At 36.1% G+C, this 16,732-nt stretch overlaps 1 protein-coding gene across 1 annotated transcript; it reads right to left on the bottom strand.

Annotated features, from left to right (window-relative positions):
* Positions 1-3,287: 3,287 nt before the first annotated feature.
* On the bottom strand, positions 3,288-16,462 carry ZFX (zinc finger protein X-linked). Its single transcript, XM_014061462.2, has 8 exons — positions 15,846-16,462; positions 13,875-13,960; positions 12,252-12,818; positions 9,109-9,252; positions 7,758-7,901; positions 7,539-7,673; positions 5,972-6,109; positions 3,288-5,229 (listed from the first exon to the last, which is right to left on the bottom strand). Exons 2-8 carry the CDS (start codon positions 13,930-13,932, stop codon positions 4,043-4,045), a joined length of 2,373 nt encoding a protein of 790 aa, XP_013916937.2. The 5' UTR covers positions 13,933-13,960; positions 15,846-16,462; the 3' UTR covers positions 3,288-4,042.
* Between the last annotated feature and the right edge of the window lie 270 nt (positions 16,463-16,732).

Below are 16,732 nucleotides of genomic sequence, written 5' to 3'. Positions count from 1 at the left end.
GTGGTAGAGTAAATCTAACCCTAACCCTTCAGCAAGTATAAAGCCTCCTGATCCATAGAAGACAACAACTGATACACAAGATATAATTGTGCCAATTGCTCAAATAAAGCAATAAGTGTGAGGTCCTTGGGGTCCTCGTTCAACCCCAAAAGCTAAAAAGGAAAAAAAAAACAAAATAAATCTCCTCACCAGCAATCAAAATCTAAATAAGAAGAGATTAAACCAAGGTTAACATTAGACTAACAATCAAGAAACAAACAATACCCCAATCAAGGAACTACCAATATCACTCTCACCAACAGACAGGGGAAGCTACTAATATATAAAATGAGCAAACCTCACTACTAGCACTGACGATGTTACCTAACGAAACTTCTGCAAGAAAACAACCGAGCATAGAGAACCGCAAGAGCCCCACAGATGGATGATTGGCATAGATAAATGATTGAGAGATTATGATAGGTAGATGATAGATCTACAATATGAAAATGGGAAATTAATTTCCCAGAGTTAAATATTAAATTCTAGCCCTCATTACTATAGCACAAAAGCATTAACTTTCATTTGCTGGCAAACCTTCCAGTTTATGTTTATTCTTTAGGAAATATACCATTGTATTGAACTTCCTTCAGGTCTTGTACACCATTGCCATCTATTGGTAAGACTCGGAATACAAAAAGCTAAGACTGTACTTAAATATCTGATCAAAAAGCTAATAATATCCCTTGACTTTTGGTAACATTTTGTTTGTTTCACATCTCCTTTTAAAGTTGGAAGAATTGTCATTCATGTTAGTTTGACCATCCATTCCAGTTACCTATATAGTTTAATATAAAGGCATATGAATATAACCTCCCCTTTCCATATCCATAAGAAAAGAGAACAGGATAGAGGAACAGGCAGCCAGTTGTCTTTCAATTGCCAGCTTTTACTTATCCAACACATAAATCTGTCTGAGTCTTCTGAAGCCAGATTCACTTATCATCAGGAATGACTTGATGCCAGCATGACCCCAAAGCAGGCAGAGGGCTGCAGACTTTTTTCTCAAGTTGAACTTGGAATCCACTCCTAAGAAATTGTTGGATCTTAAAGGTGACCCAAATCCTTCCAGTGTGCTGCTGTGAACTTGTTAGTGTGTCCTTCCTAGGCCCCTAAAGTAGCCTGGATGAATTGAAGCCTGCTTCACCTTTGCAGCTGAATGAGAATCACAGAAAGCAATAGTGTAGTAATAGTTCTATGGGAGGCCCAGTTTGTAATATACAGTTCTACTTATGTTTAATTTTGACCAATAGAACATATACTCACCTTTTTGTAAAGAGGAGTGAGCTGAAACCTCAGCTATTGTTCCCAGCAGCAGAATCATTTTCATTACACACAGACACAATTCATTTCACACAAGGGAAGGAATTGACTGAATCCAAACAGGAGTAGCTAGTGAGACCATCAGCTTCATTGTATGAACATGGTTTCCTGAAGAAAGGAAGGTTTCCAGGTTCACTTTCAGGCATCTCTCAGTACTCCATGGAATTACACAACTGAATTTTAAAATTGTATTGCTAAAGTGGTGTGTTGGTGAAAACAGTGATATAGCAAATGAAACATATAATTAACAGGAAAATAATTTGATTTTTATTTTTTCACATTATCAAGTACACATTACGTCACACATCCCTATATATGAGTCTATGTAATTTGTTTTTTAATTTTTACATAGTGTACAAGAGGGAAGGACATCAAGTACTTCACAAGCATTATACAGAACAATTCTTTATATTACGTCCTTTTAATGTACCATTTTAAAACATGAAACTTCAACATCAATTTTATAGTGTTTGCTAATCAAATAAAACTAGTTTATAACTAATGTGAATACATTAACAATAACTAGTTTTCATTTGCTTTTTATATAGCCACATTGTGCAAAATCCACTGAACTGATAAATTCTTAATTGCTTTTTCTACATTGCCAAAATTATGCTTCAATGTATGTATTTATGATTCCAGGTGGTATTAGTGAAATAGAAAGTAGCCAAATTTCTTATATCTGAAATTTGGCAATACTTCTGGCAATACTTCTGAATATTGCAAAAGTTAATAGATAGCTTGAAAATTATTTCTGTGCAAAGTAATCTATGTAGGACTTCAATTAAAAAAATGAGAAACCTACATTCCATGGATAACTGCTGGATCTTGAAAACACTTGCTTTAATAAACTGAGGTACTTTTAGACCTCAACCCTGCAAGTTATCATCACAATGAAAAAGCTTTAACTGGTTCCATACAATTTCACATGTTCCACTTAATGTATGACAGTATAATGTGCACACTGTAGCTGTGTGATTTAGAGCTCAAGAGCTTGCTCAGCAATAATTTTTTACCAATGTTTTCTAAAAATTTGGTGAACATGCAACAGTTCATACACATTAAAAAGTCAGAAACAAACATAATTCCACATACATCTTACAGTTCATACAAAATAAGATGTTAACATTAAGCCTTTTTGTTTGCATCACAACTATTTGTATTATAATTCTAATTTTATATTAAAATGAATCACCCAGGGAATATCGAGCTATGTGAAGGAATGTACGTTCACACATTATAATCTCTGACAATGTAATATATGGTATAGAACTGATGACTTGGAATCCTTATGTTTCTGATGAAAGGAAAGGAGGGAGGAGACATGGGAAAGCATGAGGCAAAATTGCTTAAACTTTTGTTCACTTTCAATACATTTGATCAATGAATTCTAGGAACCAAAGTTAGGGAGGACAAATGAGAAAAAGCAAGCTAAGAGAAGTTAATCAGAATATCATATTTTTAAAAATTAGCTTTGATTTCACTTGAAATGTGAAATGTTTTATTCATCAAGTTTCCAACATGCTTTATTATAAACTAATGAAACACTTACTGTGAAACAGACTGAAGCAGTTTAACTTAGCAATAATTTTAAAGCATACAGTGGTCATTCAACATATATCCATAAGTGTATAAATGGACAGAAATTATGGAATAATTAAAAAGTTACTGCTTAATAGCCATAGGCATGAATGTCTAATTCCTTCCTTCTGAAATTATTTTGGTAAGGAAAATTCTGTGACCCTAAAAGAATAAAAAAAGATTTTTTTAAAAAACTGGAAGAAAATAAATATTTCTTTAAAATGACCTGCTTCTATTATTTATTCCTCCACCTGTTCTCTTTCCAGATGGTTTATCTTTGAAAGCTGTCCAAAGATCTAGGTAGATAAAAATGAGACCAAACCAAAAATTCCATACAGTTAGAGTCTTGTAATAAAACTGCATTTAATTTGGAATAAACCTAGCAACAGTCAATTGAATATCTGTTGTCAACAACTGAAACAATATGTTTCAAAAATACAAGTACATTTGCAATACAGAACAAAAAAAGCAGAGAAGCAGATAATGAATACTTAATGAACAAGTGCCTCAAGTTTTTCTTTAAAATTCACCCTATTGAAAATAAATGCTCCCAGCAACCAATGTATTTCTTACATTATGGAAGTATTCAATACTATAAAGAAATAACTTCAGTATTGGAAAAAAGTTAAATAACCACTCAAATGAATGTAGTAAGTTCCTTAAATACCAATGGGACAATCAAGTGGATCCTATTGTACAATGCAGTATTTTGACATTAATTCTGCTCTGATTTTTGAACAGCCCTCTATATGACATCTTTGAGTGAATTAGAAATTTAATTTATGTCAAAACTGAATTGGCATGGCAGGCAAACATTTTGAGAATTAATGTAATTGAAAAATTCAGTATAAGACAAAGTTTACTTTATTAAATGCAACTTTATTGTTGCCATCTTTCCTCATTTATTAAACAAACGAAAGATAATTCAGAACACACTAATGAACAAAATATATAAAAGTCAACTAGAAGCAATATTCCTATCTATATACAGCACTATATCAAATGCACAGTATTTCATTTGTAAGATCTGCTTTAAAATACAATGACTGCCTAAAAAGCAAATCTTTTACACCCTTCCCAAATCCCTATCTTTGAATCCTCATGGTAACCCAATGTCTTTATGATGCCGCAGAATGTGTTGATTCTTCTCTGAAGGCCTTCGAAAGCCTTTTTTACAGAATTCACAACGGTGAGGATAGTCTTTTGTATGAATGGAAATAACATGCCGCTTGAAACCTGAGGCATCTGTAGTGCTATATTCACAGTACTCACATTGATAAACTTTTCTACCACTGTGTGTTTTCATGTGTTTTTTAAGTTCCATTTGCAGCTTGAATCCTTTCTTACACCTCTTGCATCTGAACGGAAGATCTTTTGTGTGAACTGAGAGAATATGACGGCTCAGAACAAATGGATCTGCAATTTTAAAGTCACAATGTCTGCACTGGTGCAGCTTTTTCCCTTTGTGCACTGCAACGTGTTTTTTCAGTTCTGAAGGCCTATGAAAGCCTTTATCACACATGTCACACTTGTGGGGATAGTCCTTTGTGTGAACGGAAATTATATGTCTTTTTAAATCACTTGAGTTTGAGCTTTTGTGATCACAGTGCAGACACTGGTGTGTTTTGCTTTCTTGATGCATAAGAATGTGCTGTTGCAGCTCTTTGGTATCAGAAAATATTTGAAAACAAATGTCACACTTGAATGGCATTTCTTTACTATGCCTAGTCTTTACATGAGTTTTCAGGTTAGAAGAGTCAGCAGATCTATACTCACAATATTGGCATTGATAGGGCTTTTCACCAGTATGGATTCGCATGTGTTTCTTGAGCTCTGATGGATGTCGAAATCCTTTTCCACATTCCACACAAATATGAGGAAAGTTTTTGCTGTGTACAGCTAGAAGGTGACGATTCAGCAATCCCTGTTCTGCTGTTTCATACTCACAGAATTTGCACTTGTACATTTTGTTTGCTGCTTTGTCCCTATGCACCATCTTATGTGTAAACAAAGCTCCTGCGTGAGAGAAACTTTTCCCACATTCATCACATTCAATTAGTTTCTCAGTCTTGGTAGTAAGCTTGTGGCTCTCAAGATGATTATGCAGACTTAACTTTTTATTTGTAGTGTAATCACAATCAGTGCATCGATATTTTTTCTTAGCAAGAAGGTGCTCTGGGTGATTTTTCATGTGTCTTTTCAAGAAGCCTCTGGATTTAAATTTCTTTCCACAAATCATACAAGGGTAGACAGTCAAAGGATGGCCATCAGGCCCAATAATTATGGCTGCATAATAAAAAAAGAAAAAATAATAATAAAAATGGCGTCTACTAGATACCTGGTAAGCACTAGCATAATTGCACAAAAGTTACACATTTTAAGTTCCTATTAGTTTTGGTAGCAAAATTAAGCACATGCTTAAGCTTCATATTGAAATACATAGGATACCAACATCCTGAACACTGCTGTAATTACAAATTAAGTTCAGATCAATTAATTGTCAAGAAGTAATTACAATGGTATGTCAGCTTTCTCTCTCAAAATTAAAAATCTTCCAACAGAAATATGGCTTAGAGAATTTAAATAATTGGAAGCAATGTCAAGCGCCAACATATCACTTAATTAGACAAATTAACCCTGTGGAAAGGAATATCTTAATATGTCAGCAATTGCAACAACTGCATTCTCTCAAAGGAATCTTGTGAGAATGGATATATTTTCAAGTAATGAATCATTTCTGGCATATTTGAAGATAATACTCTCCAAAAAAAACATATACACAGGTATACACATGTGCTTCTTTATATTGATGCAAAACATCCATCAAGACAGAAGCTGAAGATAGTATGTTACTTTTAAATAAGAAATCAGTCTACCAGTCTACAACCCCAATAAAGCAGCAATATTACACAAAACTCCCACCAGGAATGTGGGAGAGCAGATAGATGGCTGTACCTTTAAAATGCTAATGGAGAATGCATTTCCATTTCCAATTCTATTTTCAAGCAAACAGAAGCTGAGTTATTACCTGTTTGATATTGTCTGGATTCCAGTCTTCTCCTTTTCTTTGGCTTTTGTTTTGTTAGCCTTCCAAGACCAGAAGACTCATCTATATGCAAGAGAGCACTTGCAGTTCCATTTCGGTTTTCAACTGCATCATTATTTCCTAGTGTGGATCAGAATTTAGCATCCTAAGGATTAGTCCACATACTATCTCTGAAAATGATTTTTATATTTTTAAAAGGTAAGTCTGAATAATCACTTTGTGTTAATAAATATATTTGGATATCTTTGTAGTCAACAAAGACAGTAAGATTTAGATTTTAAAAAACCAAGCCTCCTCCTATTCAGTGAATTATTCACATGTAGTTTTTTGCCAATATATATCTATATCTTTCTCACTGTCCTCACTGACCATGGAAAGAGCCTCAAGAATTATACATACATATTCACAGCATGAATTTAATCACATCATGACGAACATACAGGTAGAAAGAATACTGTAAAAGATAGATGCTCTTGGCAAACAGACACCATAGAATCCAATTACCAGAGTCTATTTTTCCAAGGCCACTGGAAGATGCATGTAAATATTGCTGCCATATGGCTGATTGTAAGTCAACTAGCGATCCTCCACCCTTATGGGATGAGAGTATAAAAATATCTCCATATTGATGCATGTAAAAAAAATGGACCCAGGCTGGAAGTTCCGATGAAAAGAAAAGTATAATTAACATTACAAAAATCTAAATTTTATAGGTGGTCTGTAAACTTCATTTTTACTTACCTGATTCAAAATATTGAGTAAAATTAACAACTGCCAAGTCTCAAGATTTGAAAAAACTCTCCTTCTCTCTAAGGTTGAATAAATTGCAGATTTTTGTAAAAAAAAGAGATACTACATTGTTTTTTTAATTTTTACTACTATTCTATAACAGAAATAGAGTTGATTTCTTATTACAATGTTCTTCTTAATTCCTGTAGTTTCAAATAAATCATAAATCATTTCAATGAAGAATCAAATAATATATATGTACTCACAGAGATGGGATTGAAAAATTTTTAGCAACTGGTTTTCTGCTTGGTTGCTGGGTGGGCGTGACCATGGGAGTGTGGCCTACTAAGCCTCCTGCACCATGATGTGGTGGCGGGGGGGGGGTATTTCCCCCTCCCCGGGCTCTGGAGTCTTGCCTTGAGCTTCCGGGAGGGTACAAATGGCCTCCCCTGGGCCCCGGAGGACCTCTGGAGACCGGAAATGGGCTCATTTTCAGACTTCCAGGAGGCCCGTTTTTCACCCTCCCAGAGCCTCCACGTGGGCCCTGCACTTACCTAGCATGATGAACAGGCTGCGTGGAGACTCCTGAAATGGGCAGAGCGGGGCCAGTCAGTCCTTCCAACTACCGATTCGGGGAACCAGATGTAAAATTAGCATCCAGTTTGCCTGAACTGGTTGAATCCCACCCGCTCTTGTATGTAAATCCTGGCAGAAATACTGAACACCATCCCAGAAAGATTACTTCAATTTTCTGAATACAGAGGACCAGAAACCAATATCCTTACTTGGTAATCGTTAATTTTTGGGAGTAATAACCTACCATAAGCTGCTGCCCAAGCTATTGGCATAAAGCTTTTGATTTCACTGTCATCAATTTGCTGTTCATGAGTTGCTGCTGCATCTTCCTCTCCTACTATCACTTCCATATAGACTTCGTCAGCAATTTCAGCAACATCTATTAGAAAAAACATGTTATGTGTTTTGTATATTTTTTAAAAACCTTTAAAACCTTTAACTCAAATGAAGGTCACATACTTACTTAAATCTTCATCTTCATGCTGAGAATCATTTACTGTCATATACACCATTTTTTCTCTTGGAATGCGAACACTACTATTTTGGTTAATTAAAGTTTCACCATGGTCATTTTCAGATTCACTTTCCACAATATCTACTGTGCCTCCTATGTTAAAAAGAATTATCAACATTATTTGTAAGAATATGCTTCAAAACACTATGGTTCAAATTCAAGAAACAAAACAAAAATACAGTAACATAAATTTTTAAATGGTGCAAGAGAAGCTTTTGTCAAGTAGACATTTAGAAAGAATGGAGTAAAACAAGAGGGATATTATGAAAATCCTATTAAAATATAAGCTTCATTATATTAATTTAGTAAATGTGTATTGGATCTTAGACTAAGTGCATAGTCTGTATTTTTACAAATTGAGATAAATGACCAAAATTTCATTTGGGGTGACAGATTGACTGGTCCAAAGTCACTCAGTCTGCTTTTGCGCATAAGAGATGTATAGGCCAGAACTTTAACAAAATTGGCTCTATATATGAATAATACAGTAGTAGTAATAATAATAATAATAATAATAATAACTGCTGTAAAAAAAAACCACACAGACTGATTATAAATTGCAGCACAATTCAGTAGCACAAATGATCCATTGGAATTTGTGCAAAAATTATAATATTAAAACAGCAACAAACTGGTGGGAACATCAGCCTGAAAAAGTCACTGAAAATCAGATGGTCAAGATCTTGTGGGATTTCCGTATACAAACGGACAAAATACTGGCGCATAATACACCAGACATCACACTGGTTGAGAAAAATAAGGTCACAATCATAGACATCGCAATAACAGGTGATAGCAGGGTCGCCGAGAAGGAACATGAAAAAATCGCAAAATACCAGGACTTAAAAATCGAAATTCAACGACTATGGCACAAACCAGCAGTGGTAATTCCAGTGGTAATTGGCACACTGGGTGCTATTCCAAAAGCATTGGAATTACATTTAAAACAGTTAAAAATTGACAAAATCACCATCAATCAAATGCAAAAAACTGCACTGCTTGGATCTGCACGCATATTACGAAAATACATTACAACGTCCTAGGCCCCTGGGTGGGGCCCGACTAGTAACCAATGCCAAATCCGGCGAAACAACTGGCCGCTGTGATACAATTGTTGTTGCGATAAAATAATAATAATATAATGTGCAGTTGTTAGGGATGCCATTCATAGCATGTTTCAAGATTCTTTTTCGCTTTTAGTATGACAAATTCTCAGAACATTTCTTGAGGATTCAGTTTTCATCTTGAGACCTCCAAGCATCAAAATATTAATTTTTTCTTTCATTTAAGAAAACCTCACCTATGTCATCTTCTCCAGGATCAGCTTTGAAAATGTAGACTTTGATGACTTCTGGGCAAATGCCATCCATTTTACATGGATCACTTTCTGACTCAGATTTAAGGTCAACAGAATTGTCAGCTTCTGTTTTGACAGCATCATCCACTACAAGAAAATCAACAATATTATCACAATAACATTCCTCTGACATAAATTACAAGCATTTCTTATGTGTTTATACATTAAAACCCAATGGCAAATCAATTATTTGCCAAGCTTTCTATTTATTCGCACATATACTTTATTTCCATGGTATTCTATTATTTTCCCTTTAACTCCATATTCCTACAAAACACTTTCTTTCTCATGTTATACATTTTTCAATACCCATTAAACAGAAATCTGGTGTGTATCCAATCTGGTCAGCAAAATGCTGCACCATACTTGCTAAATTTTTCAGAATTCCCTTATTTTGAGTTTTATCCCAAATTATTGCATAACTTCTATTTTTAATTCCAATTAAAAGAATTCTTGTTTAACTTCTGCAATCCCAAAACCTTTTATTTCAAATCTGTCTGCATTTTCTGTCTTTTAATCATAACCATTTCTTGTATTTTTATTACGTTTTTTGCAATTGTTTTTCTCTACACAGAAATAATTATACATACATACATATTCCCATCCATAGCCTTTCACCTCACAATTACATAATCCTTTCATGTACTTCTCATTAGTATAACTCTTCACTTAATTCCTTCCATTTTTTCCAAGACATTTCCATATTTTTCCTGATGTCCACTTTCCATTCTTTCTATTGTGAAATAAATTCATTTTCTACTGTTTTACAAGCAGGCTTTGTAGTTCTTGCAGTCATTCTATTTTCCCTTGTTTCTTTTCTTCCCAAGATTCACTACTCATGCTAAAACTCATGCTACACATGCTAACTCCAACCCTAACCCTAATAGTCTGCTCCTCATTCAATACTTCTCATCATTTTTGTATTCTTCACTAAGCCTCTCAATGTTTCACAATGAACTATCTATAAATCAATCCTTGAATAGGTAAATGTGAATGATCATGCTTATCTTGTTTCTATCATCTATTCATGTCTCTTAATAGAATTTTTAACACACACACACAATTATATTATTTTTGAATGTTAATTATTCTATTTTATTTTATATTATTTTTATATTTTATATTATTTTGCAATATTCTTATAGACAGACTAGGCTACACAAATAGTATAAAACATATCCAACTTTCTGATAAGACTCTAAGAAAAAGATTAATACTGTGAGAAACTTTCACCTAGCGCAATAGTAAGAGGCATTCACATCAAATCATAACAAATATATTTATAATTTCCACAATAAAAATAGTAAAGTATATTTTTAGGAAACAAGGATTATAATACGCTCTGCATCTGGCAAACAATAGTACTACAATACTAAGAAAAAGGCAACAAAGCACATTATCACTATCTTGCAAAAGACATTGAACTCAGCAATAAACTCAAATCTTATGGAACAGCAAATTTGCATGTTAATCAGATACTAATAAATTTCTTTGTAAGAACTGTATTTGCCTAGAAATATTAAGACACAATTACAGTGTACACATTTATAAAAAGTAGTTCTCAACTTAGGAAATAGTTCTTTCCCCCCCCTATACCAGTTACAGGTAGTTGTCGACTTACAACCATTCATTTAGTGGCCATAGTTACAATACTGAAAAAACAACATGACTGTTTTTCACACAACCATTGCGGGATCACCATGGGCATGTGATCAAAATTCAAAATGACACCTGGCAACTGGCCTGTATTTATGACATTTGCAGTGCCCTTGGGTCATATGATCTCCCTTTGCAATCAATGGGGAAGCCAAAGTCACTTAACAACCACCTTACTAACTTAACAACTGTAGTGTTTCACTTAACAACTGTGGCAAGAAAAAATGTAAAATGGGGCAAAATTCACTTAACAACTTCTTTCTTAGCAATGGAAATTTTGGATTCAATTGTGGTTGTAAATTGAAGATTACCTGTATATTTCACCCTCCCACTTCATTCTTCTTTTGCTAACATATTCACTACGCACCTACTGTTCATCATTGTATACTTCCCCTATTATTTTCTGATAAAAAAAACAAAAATCAACATTTCTTCAATTTTTTAACTGTTGCTAATTAGCTCTTAACTGCTGGCAACCATTCAAATAGAGAAATGTATTTAATATATCCCTATACAGATTCTTAAACAACAGCATCTTAGAACTAAATTTATTGAAATCCAAGAATAGATTAAAATAATATATAACCTTTATTCATTAAAGATGGAAGAATGGAAAATAAAACAAAAATAACAAAATTTACATATAAGGATTATCCATAAAAAGCTCTGAATTTCCAGTAGGAATTAAATAATGTAAGATACTATGAATAAGTGTAAACTAGTAGTCTATCAGTCTCAACAACATATATTATGATCTTAATTAATGACAGGTGTTAAGTGATGGATTTTGTACATTAGTTCAAGGCTTGCAGCCCAATGATCAAAGAATGATAGGTAATTGATGCAGCAACAAATAGATATTTTAATAGTACGAAAGTTAAAGGTAAAAGCTTCCCCTATCCAGTTATGTCTGACTCTGGGAGGAAGAGCTCATTTCCATTTCCTAGCCCAAGAGCCAGTGTTGTCCAAAGATGCTACCATGGTCATATGGCTGACATGAGTATATGCTGAGGCGCATCGAAAACTGTTGCCATCCCACTAAAGTGGTACTAATATCCCAATGAAATGGGAATGTTCACTGCAAAATCTTTAAAAAAAATAATGTTAAAATCATAGGCATGGATACTGATGCTGATTTTATTATTTTAACTTTAAATTATTTATTTTTAACAACAAAACTGTTTTTGTTACCAAACAAATTATTGTTATATTAGGCCACCAGAAGCTAATTCAATTATTATGTAGAATGGTAATAGAGTTAAAATGTGTTGGTTACATTCCCAACACATGAAATGTCAGGATGTAAAACTGCCTACATGTTGTACTGATTAGCACTGCAAAAACCCAAGAACAAAATCAATGGGATAGCCTGGATGAAAAATTCTGTATTTTAAACTGCAGTCCTGAAAATAGTTTACCCAGACACTTACAGGAAATCATCAGGTAGTCTTCACAGTTGTTTTTTTCATCATTATGCTCCACAGATATTCCACTGGCATCAATTACAGCTTCAGAAGCACAGTCTGCCACTAAAACTTCTGAAACTACATCTTCTCCAAGAGAATCTGTAACAATTTCTGCTTCTACAACATTATTATGGTCATGAACATGTTCCATACGTTCAATATCAGGTACATGTATTGATTCATTTGTGAGTACATGTTCAGGTATTGCCATTGCTGAAGCTGTAATTTCAGATGATAAAACATCTTCTGGAACACTGCAGTGTGACAAAGACACTTCTTCAGTGACATCAGTGTCCAGCACTGGTTCAGGAATAATAACAGTTTGAGATACATTTGTATCTTCCATGATATCTGGACACTGAACATCTTCTATAACAACGTCCTCAATGATATCTTGAATTACTACAGAATCTGGATCATCAGGGACAAAATTATGTACAGCTATATCAGAATCTTCTACATCTGATACATATACAGTTTCCTGTATTTCGACAACAATTTCATCTCCGTTCAAATGCGTTTCATCAGCTCCTGGAATATATAAATTATAATCGGTTCTATATTATCATAAATCTTAGTTGAGGAAAAATCAGCAAATTTTGATTATGATGTAGCAGGGATATCTCTAACATGATGTAGCAGGGATATCATCTAACAGAAACAAATTTGATCTGAAGGGCTTTACTTGTCTTGATCCATTTCCCAGGTGCAAATCATGGAAGTCATATACAGATAGTCCTCAACTTATGACCATAATAAGACCAAAATCCCTATTGTTAAGTGAGACAGTTAAGTTAGTTTTGGCCCATTTTATGGCCTTTCTTGCCATTGTTTTAAAGTGAATCACTGCAGTTGTTAAATTAGTAATATGGTTGTAAATGAATCTGGCATCTCCATTGACTCTGCTTCTCAGAAGGTCGCAAAAGATGATCCCATGATCCTAGGACACTGCAACCATCATAAATATGAGACAGTTGTGAATCATTTGAATTTTGATCATGTGACTGTGGCGATGTTGCAATTGTTGTAAGTATGAAAAACGATCATAACGTTTTCAGTGTGGTTGTAACTACAAATGGTCATTACATGAAAGGTTGTAAGTCGAGGACTACCTGTATTCTATATAATTTGCTTCCTGCTTGCTAGCAACCAGTGGTATTTCCTCAAAATAATTTAGTGTGATAAAAGATAAAAAACTATTTTAAAAGCTAATAATTGATAACCTATTTTTCGATCAGTTTTCACAAACATTTCATAATCTGCTTTCCTACATAGCTAGTAAGCTATCTTGCCTGTATTAAAAAAAATCTTGGCACAAAACAATAATCATATTGTTCCTGGTGTGTCCAATCACACTTGGCCAATAAATTATTCTATTCATATGTAAATATTTGAAACATATAATATTCCTTAGATTTTTCAGCCTCAAAACAGATTTTTAACTATTCTAAAATAGTTCTAAATTAGTTTAACTATTAAATAAATTAGATCCAGACTTGGGTAATAAAAGTAATCTGGATTCATTACTAAAAACCCAATAGTTATAGAGTTTAGGAAAAGAAGCTTACGTGTTTTTTTCTCACATACCTGTTGGATCAAAAAACGTGTGTGGGTCATGTGGCCCATCAAGCCCATCCTCATCCATGGCCTTTAAATCTCATCAGTCACAATATCTATAAAATTAAAACAAATGTGTTTTGCAGAGACTTTTAATAAGTGTACCAGACTAGCACATGGCATATATATTGCAATCAAGCTGGCATTGGGGAAAAATTATCATACACTTGAGGCTTAAACATTTTGCCCCATTCCTGACTAAACATAAAAAGAATGGCTAATATGTTGGTGTCCCTTCATTATCTCCTATAGCAATGGGAGAATTGCTATAGTATCAGAAAAAAATATCAATACCTTCTTTTTAACACTTCATGCTTTTCTCCCTATGCATAAGCATCATGGCATTTTTTGTTGGACTATAATATTTTGATACTAAAGTACTAACTATTTTTTCAATTTCATCCATTTTAATATCTAAAACTTCTGGATAATTAAAAACTTTTTATTTGCTTGACTGGCATTGTTGAGTCCTGAATACAGTGTATTAAAATGTATTACCATAGTATCTGGCATACATTCCTGCTTCCATTCATTTTATGCTTGAAATAAGCATTCCCATAAATACATTCTACATCTTTGCTTTCCTGCCTAAATTGTGTATCTTCTGTAGAAGTCTTGAGTAATACTTTCTTTTCTAGTGCAAGTTAGTATTCATCGCATCAACCTTTATTACTTATAAGTTATTGTCTCACATTTTTTCAGATGCTTGTTTAGTGATTGCAATGTGTTGTTTCAAAACAATAATAAAATGGTCACTTTTGAGGGTTTTTAAAATCTATAATGATCTAATTTACCTACTTCATATATCACAACAGGGAGAAAACCCTTCTAGGCTGCTTTTCAATCTCTATAATTCAAATTATAAATTATTAGCCATCCTGTGGTAGTATTTATGTGCCACTTGATGATTACTAATATTAAAATTACCATATGAGCAACAGAGGCCACAGGATTTATGATACTTAATTACTAATACATTTATCAGAGCATAGGCTTTCCTTGACTACTTTCTCTGCACATGTGTGCCCTTGGAAGCTTGTTTCTGGTGGGATTTTGGATTTAATTCTGGTGCTTCAGCTGTGGAACCACTGCTTCCTCATGACAGGCTTGCTCCCTCAAGCCTGTCATGCAATCAGCTTTTCTTAATTAATGCAACTGACCTAGAGTCCTAGACTATTATTTTCCACGGTATCTGTTGCCACTGACAGGTGGTTCATGGTTAGGAAGTTATTTTTTGCGGAAAGACAGAACCATCTGGACAAAACCGAACACCTGGAGCTGCAAGCAGCCCTTCCTGTATCAACATAACTGGGAGGGGGAGCTATTTGAATAATCACTCGTGTTCCGTCGGTCATTGTCTGATACTCAGGGCCAGAAGGCAAAATAATAATAGGCAGAAAATGCCTCTGCGCCCGCTGGATATTAGGTGAAAAGGAAGAATGTGGCGGGACTAAAGTATGCAGGGCTCGGGAGTAGCCGAGCAGGACAACTGGGCACAAGAAAGGGAGGGAAAGAGGGGAGGGGCAAGTTTTCCCCACTGGCGCCGTCTCCGCCCTGCCCTGCCCGCCTGTAATGGGGACTGTCTGGGGCCAGAAGCGATTAATTCAAGATGGCGTCCGGCACTCTTCCTCAGCCTCCCTTGCCGCCGCCATCTTGTCTCCTCCTAGCAGCGATCCCTCCGTTTCAGGCCTGATTCCACTATCCTCCAACAATGCTTGATCCCCATTCCTTGTGCAATGTACAACAGCCCACCGCATTTCTCTCTCTGGAAGCTGTGCTACAGCTGTCCGACCCACCTGCAAGGCTTCCGGCCCGTTCCTGCAACAAGGAACGCCGCGCGGCCTAGCTGCGGCCTTCTCAAGGCCTGTACCGAAGCAGGCGCCGAGGCCTGGTTCCACGCAGGGGTAAGGGCCTAGCTCGGGCCTGTCCCGTGCTGCTTACCAGGCCGGGCGGTGGCGGCGGGCTCTGGGAGGCCTTTCTCCGCGTAGCTGGGCCGATCTCGGTGGTAGTGTCGCGGCGGCGGGGCGGGCGGGCGGGCGCGAAGGGGAGGGAGGGGCCGAGCTCGGAGCTGAGTGGAAGCGGCCAAGCTCCCCGGGCCGGGCAGCCGTCAGCACGTCACGTCACTGCCCGTGGGAGACCCAGGGAAATGCGGAAGGAGTTCCCGGCTCCGCTGCTGCTTGAGCCGCCTGCTCTTCGGCCCCGGGCCAGGCCAGACCGGGCGCGCGACCGAGAAGGAACCGGGACGGGCCGAGTGGATGAAGTAGAAGGGCGGTGGGTCCCCGCCAACCCCTTCCGCTGCAGCTGCCGCTTCTGCCGCCGTCTCCGTTCCAACTCGGCCGTAAAATTCCGCTCCGGGCTCAGACTTGCTCAACTCGGCGCCGGGGAATGAGGAGTTGTTTAGGCCTGGAAAATCCCCAACATTTTGGGGTGGCTTCTCCACAGGCATTGCCCTGGGCACCCCCGCCTCCCAAATCGTAATACATCCCCCTCGCTTGCCGAAAATAAATTTATCCACAGCCTTTTGGAAAATGAAAATAAGAGGTACCTTATTACGGCATTTTTAATGAAAGTATTGTCCCGCTATCTCTTCCCTTCGCCTCCCCTTCTTCATTTGACGAAGAACATATATTTTTCTTACATAGGAAGCCAGGAGAATGAAAGTACAGTGCTTTAAGACCGGTTCATATATATTAATCGTTTTGGTGAATGCAGTTATCTACCATGTTTTTTGTTTCTGGTTTTATAGGGAGTCAGGGGTACTTTGTTGTACAGCTACTTTTCCAAATCAGAATGAGCAACGTTAGTTATCAAATACAAAATTTGCGATT

Source organism: Thamnophis sirtalis, unplaced genomic scaffold (assembly GCF_051295495.1).
Source record: "Thamnophis sirtalis isolate CommonGarterSnake01/CBP01778 unplaced genomic scaffold, rThaSir2_p1.2 scaffold_12, whole genome shotgun sequence".
In the NCBI taxonomy this organism is placed as follows: Eukaryota; Metazoa; Chordata; class Lepidosauria; order Squamata; family Natricidae; genus Thamnophis; species Thamnophis sirtalis.
Note: the sequence above shows the minus strand (reverse complement) of the source record. Positions and strands in the feature narration are given on the sequence as shown.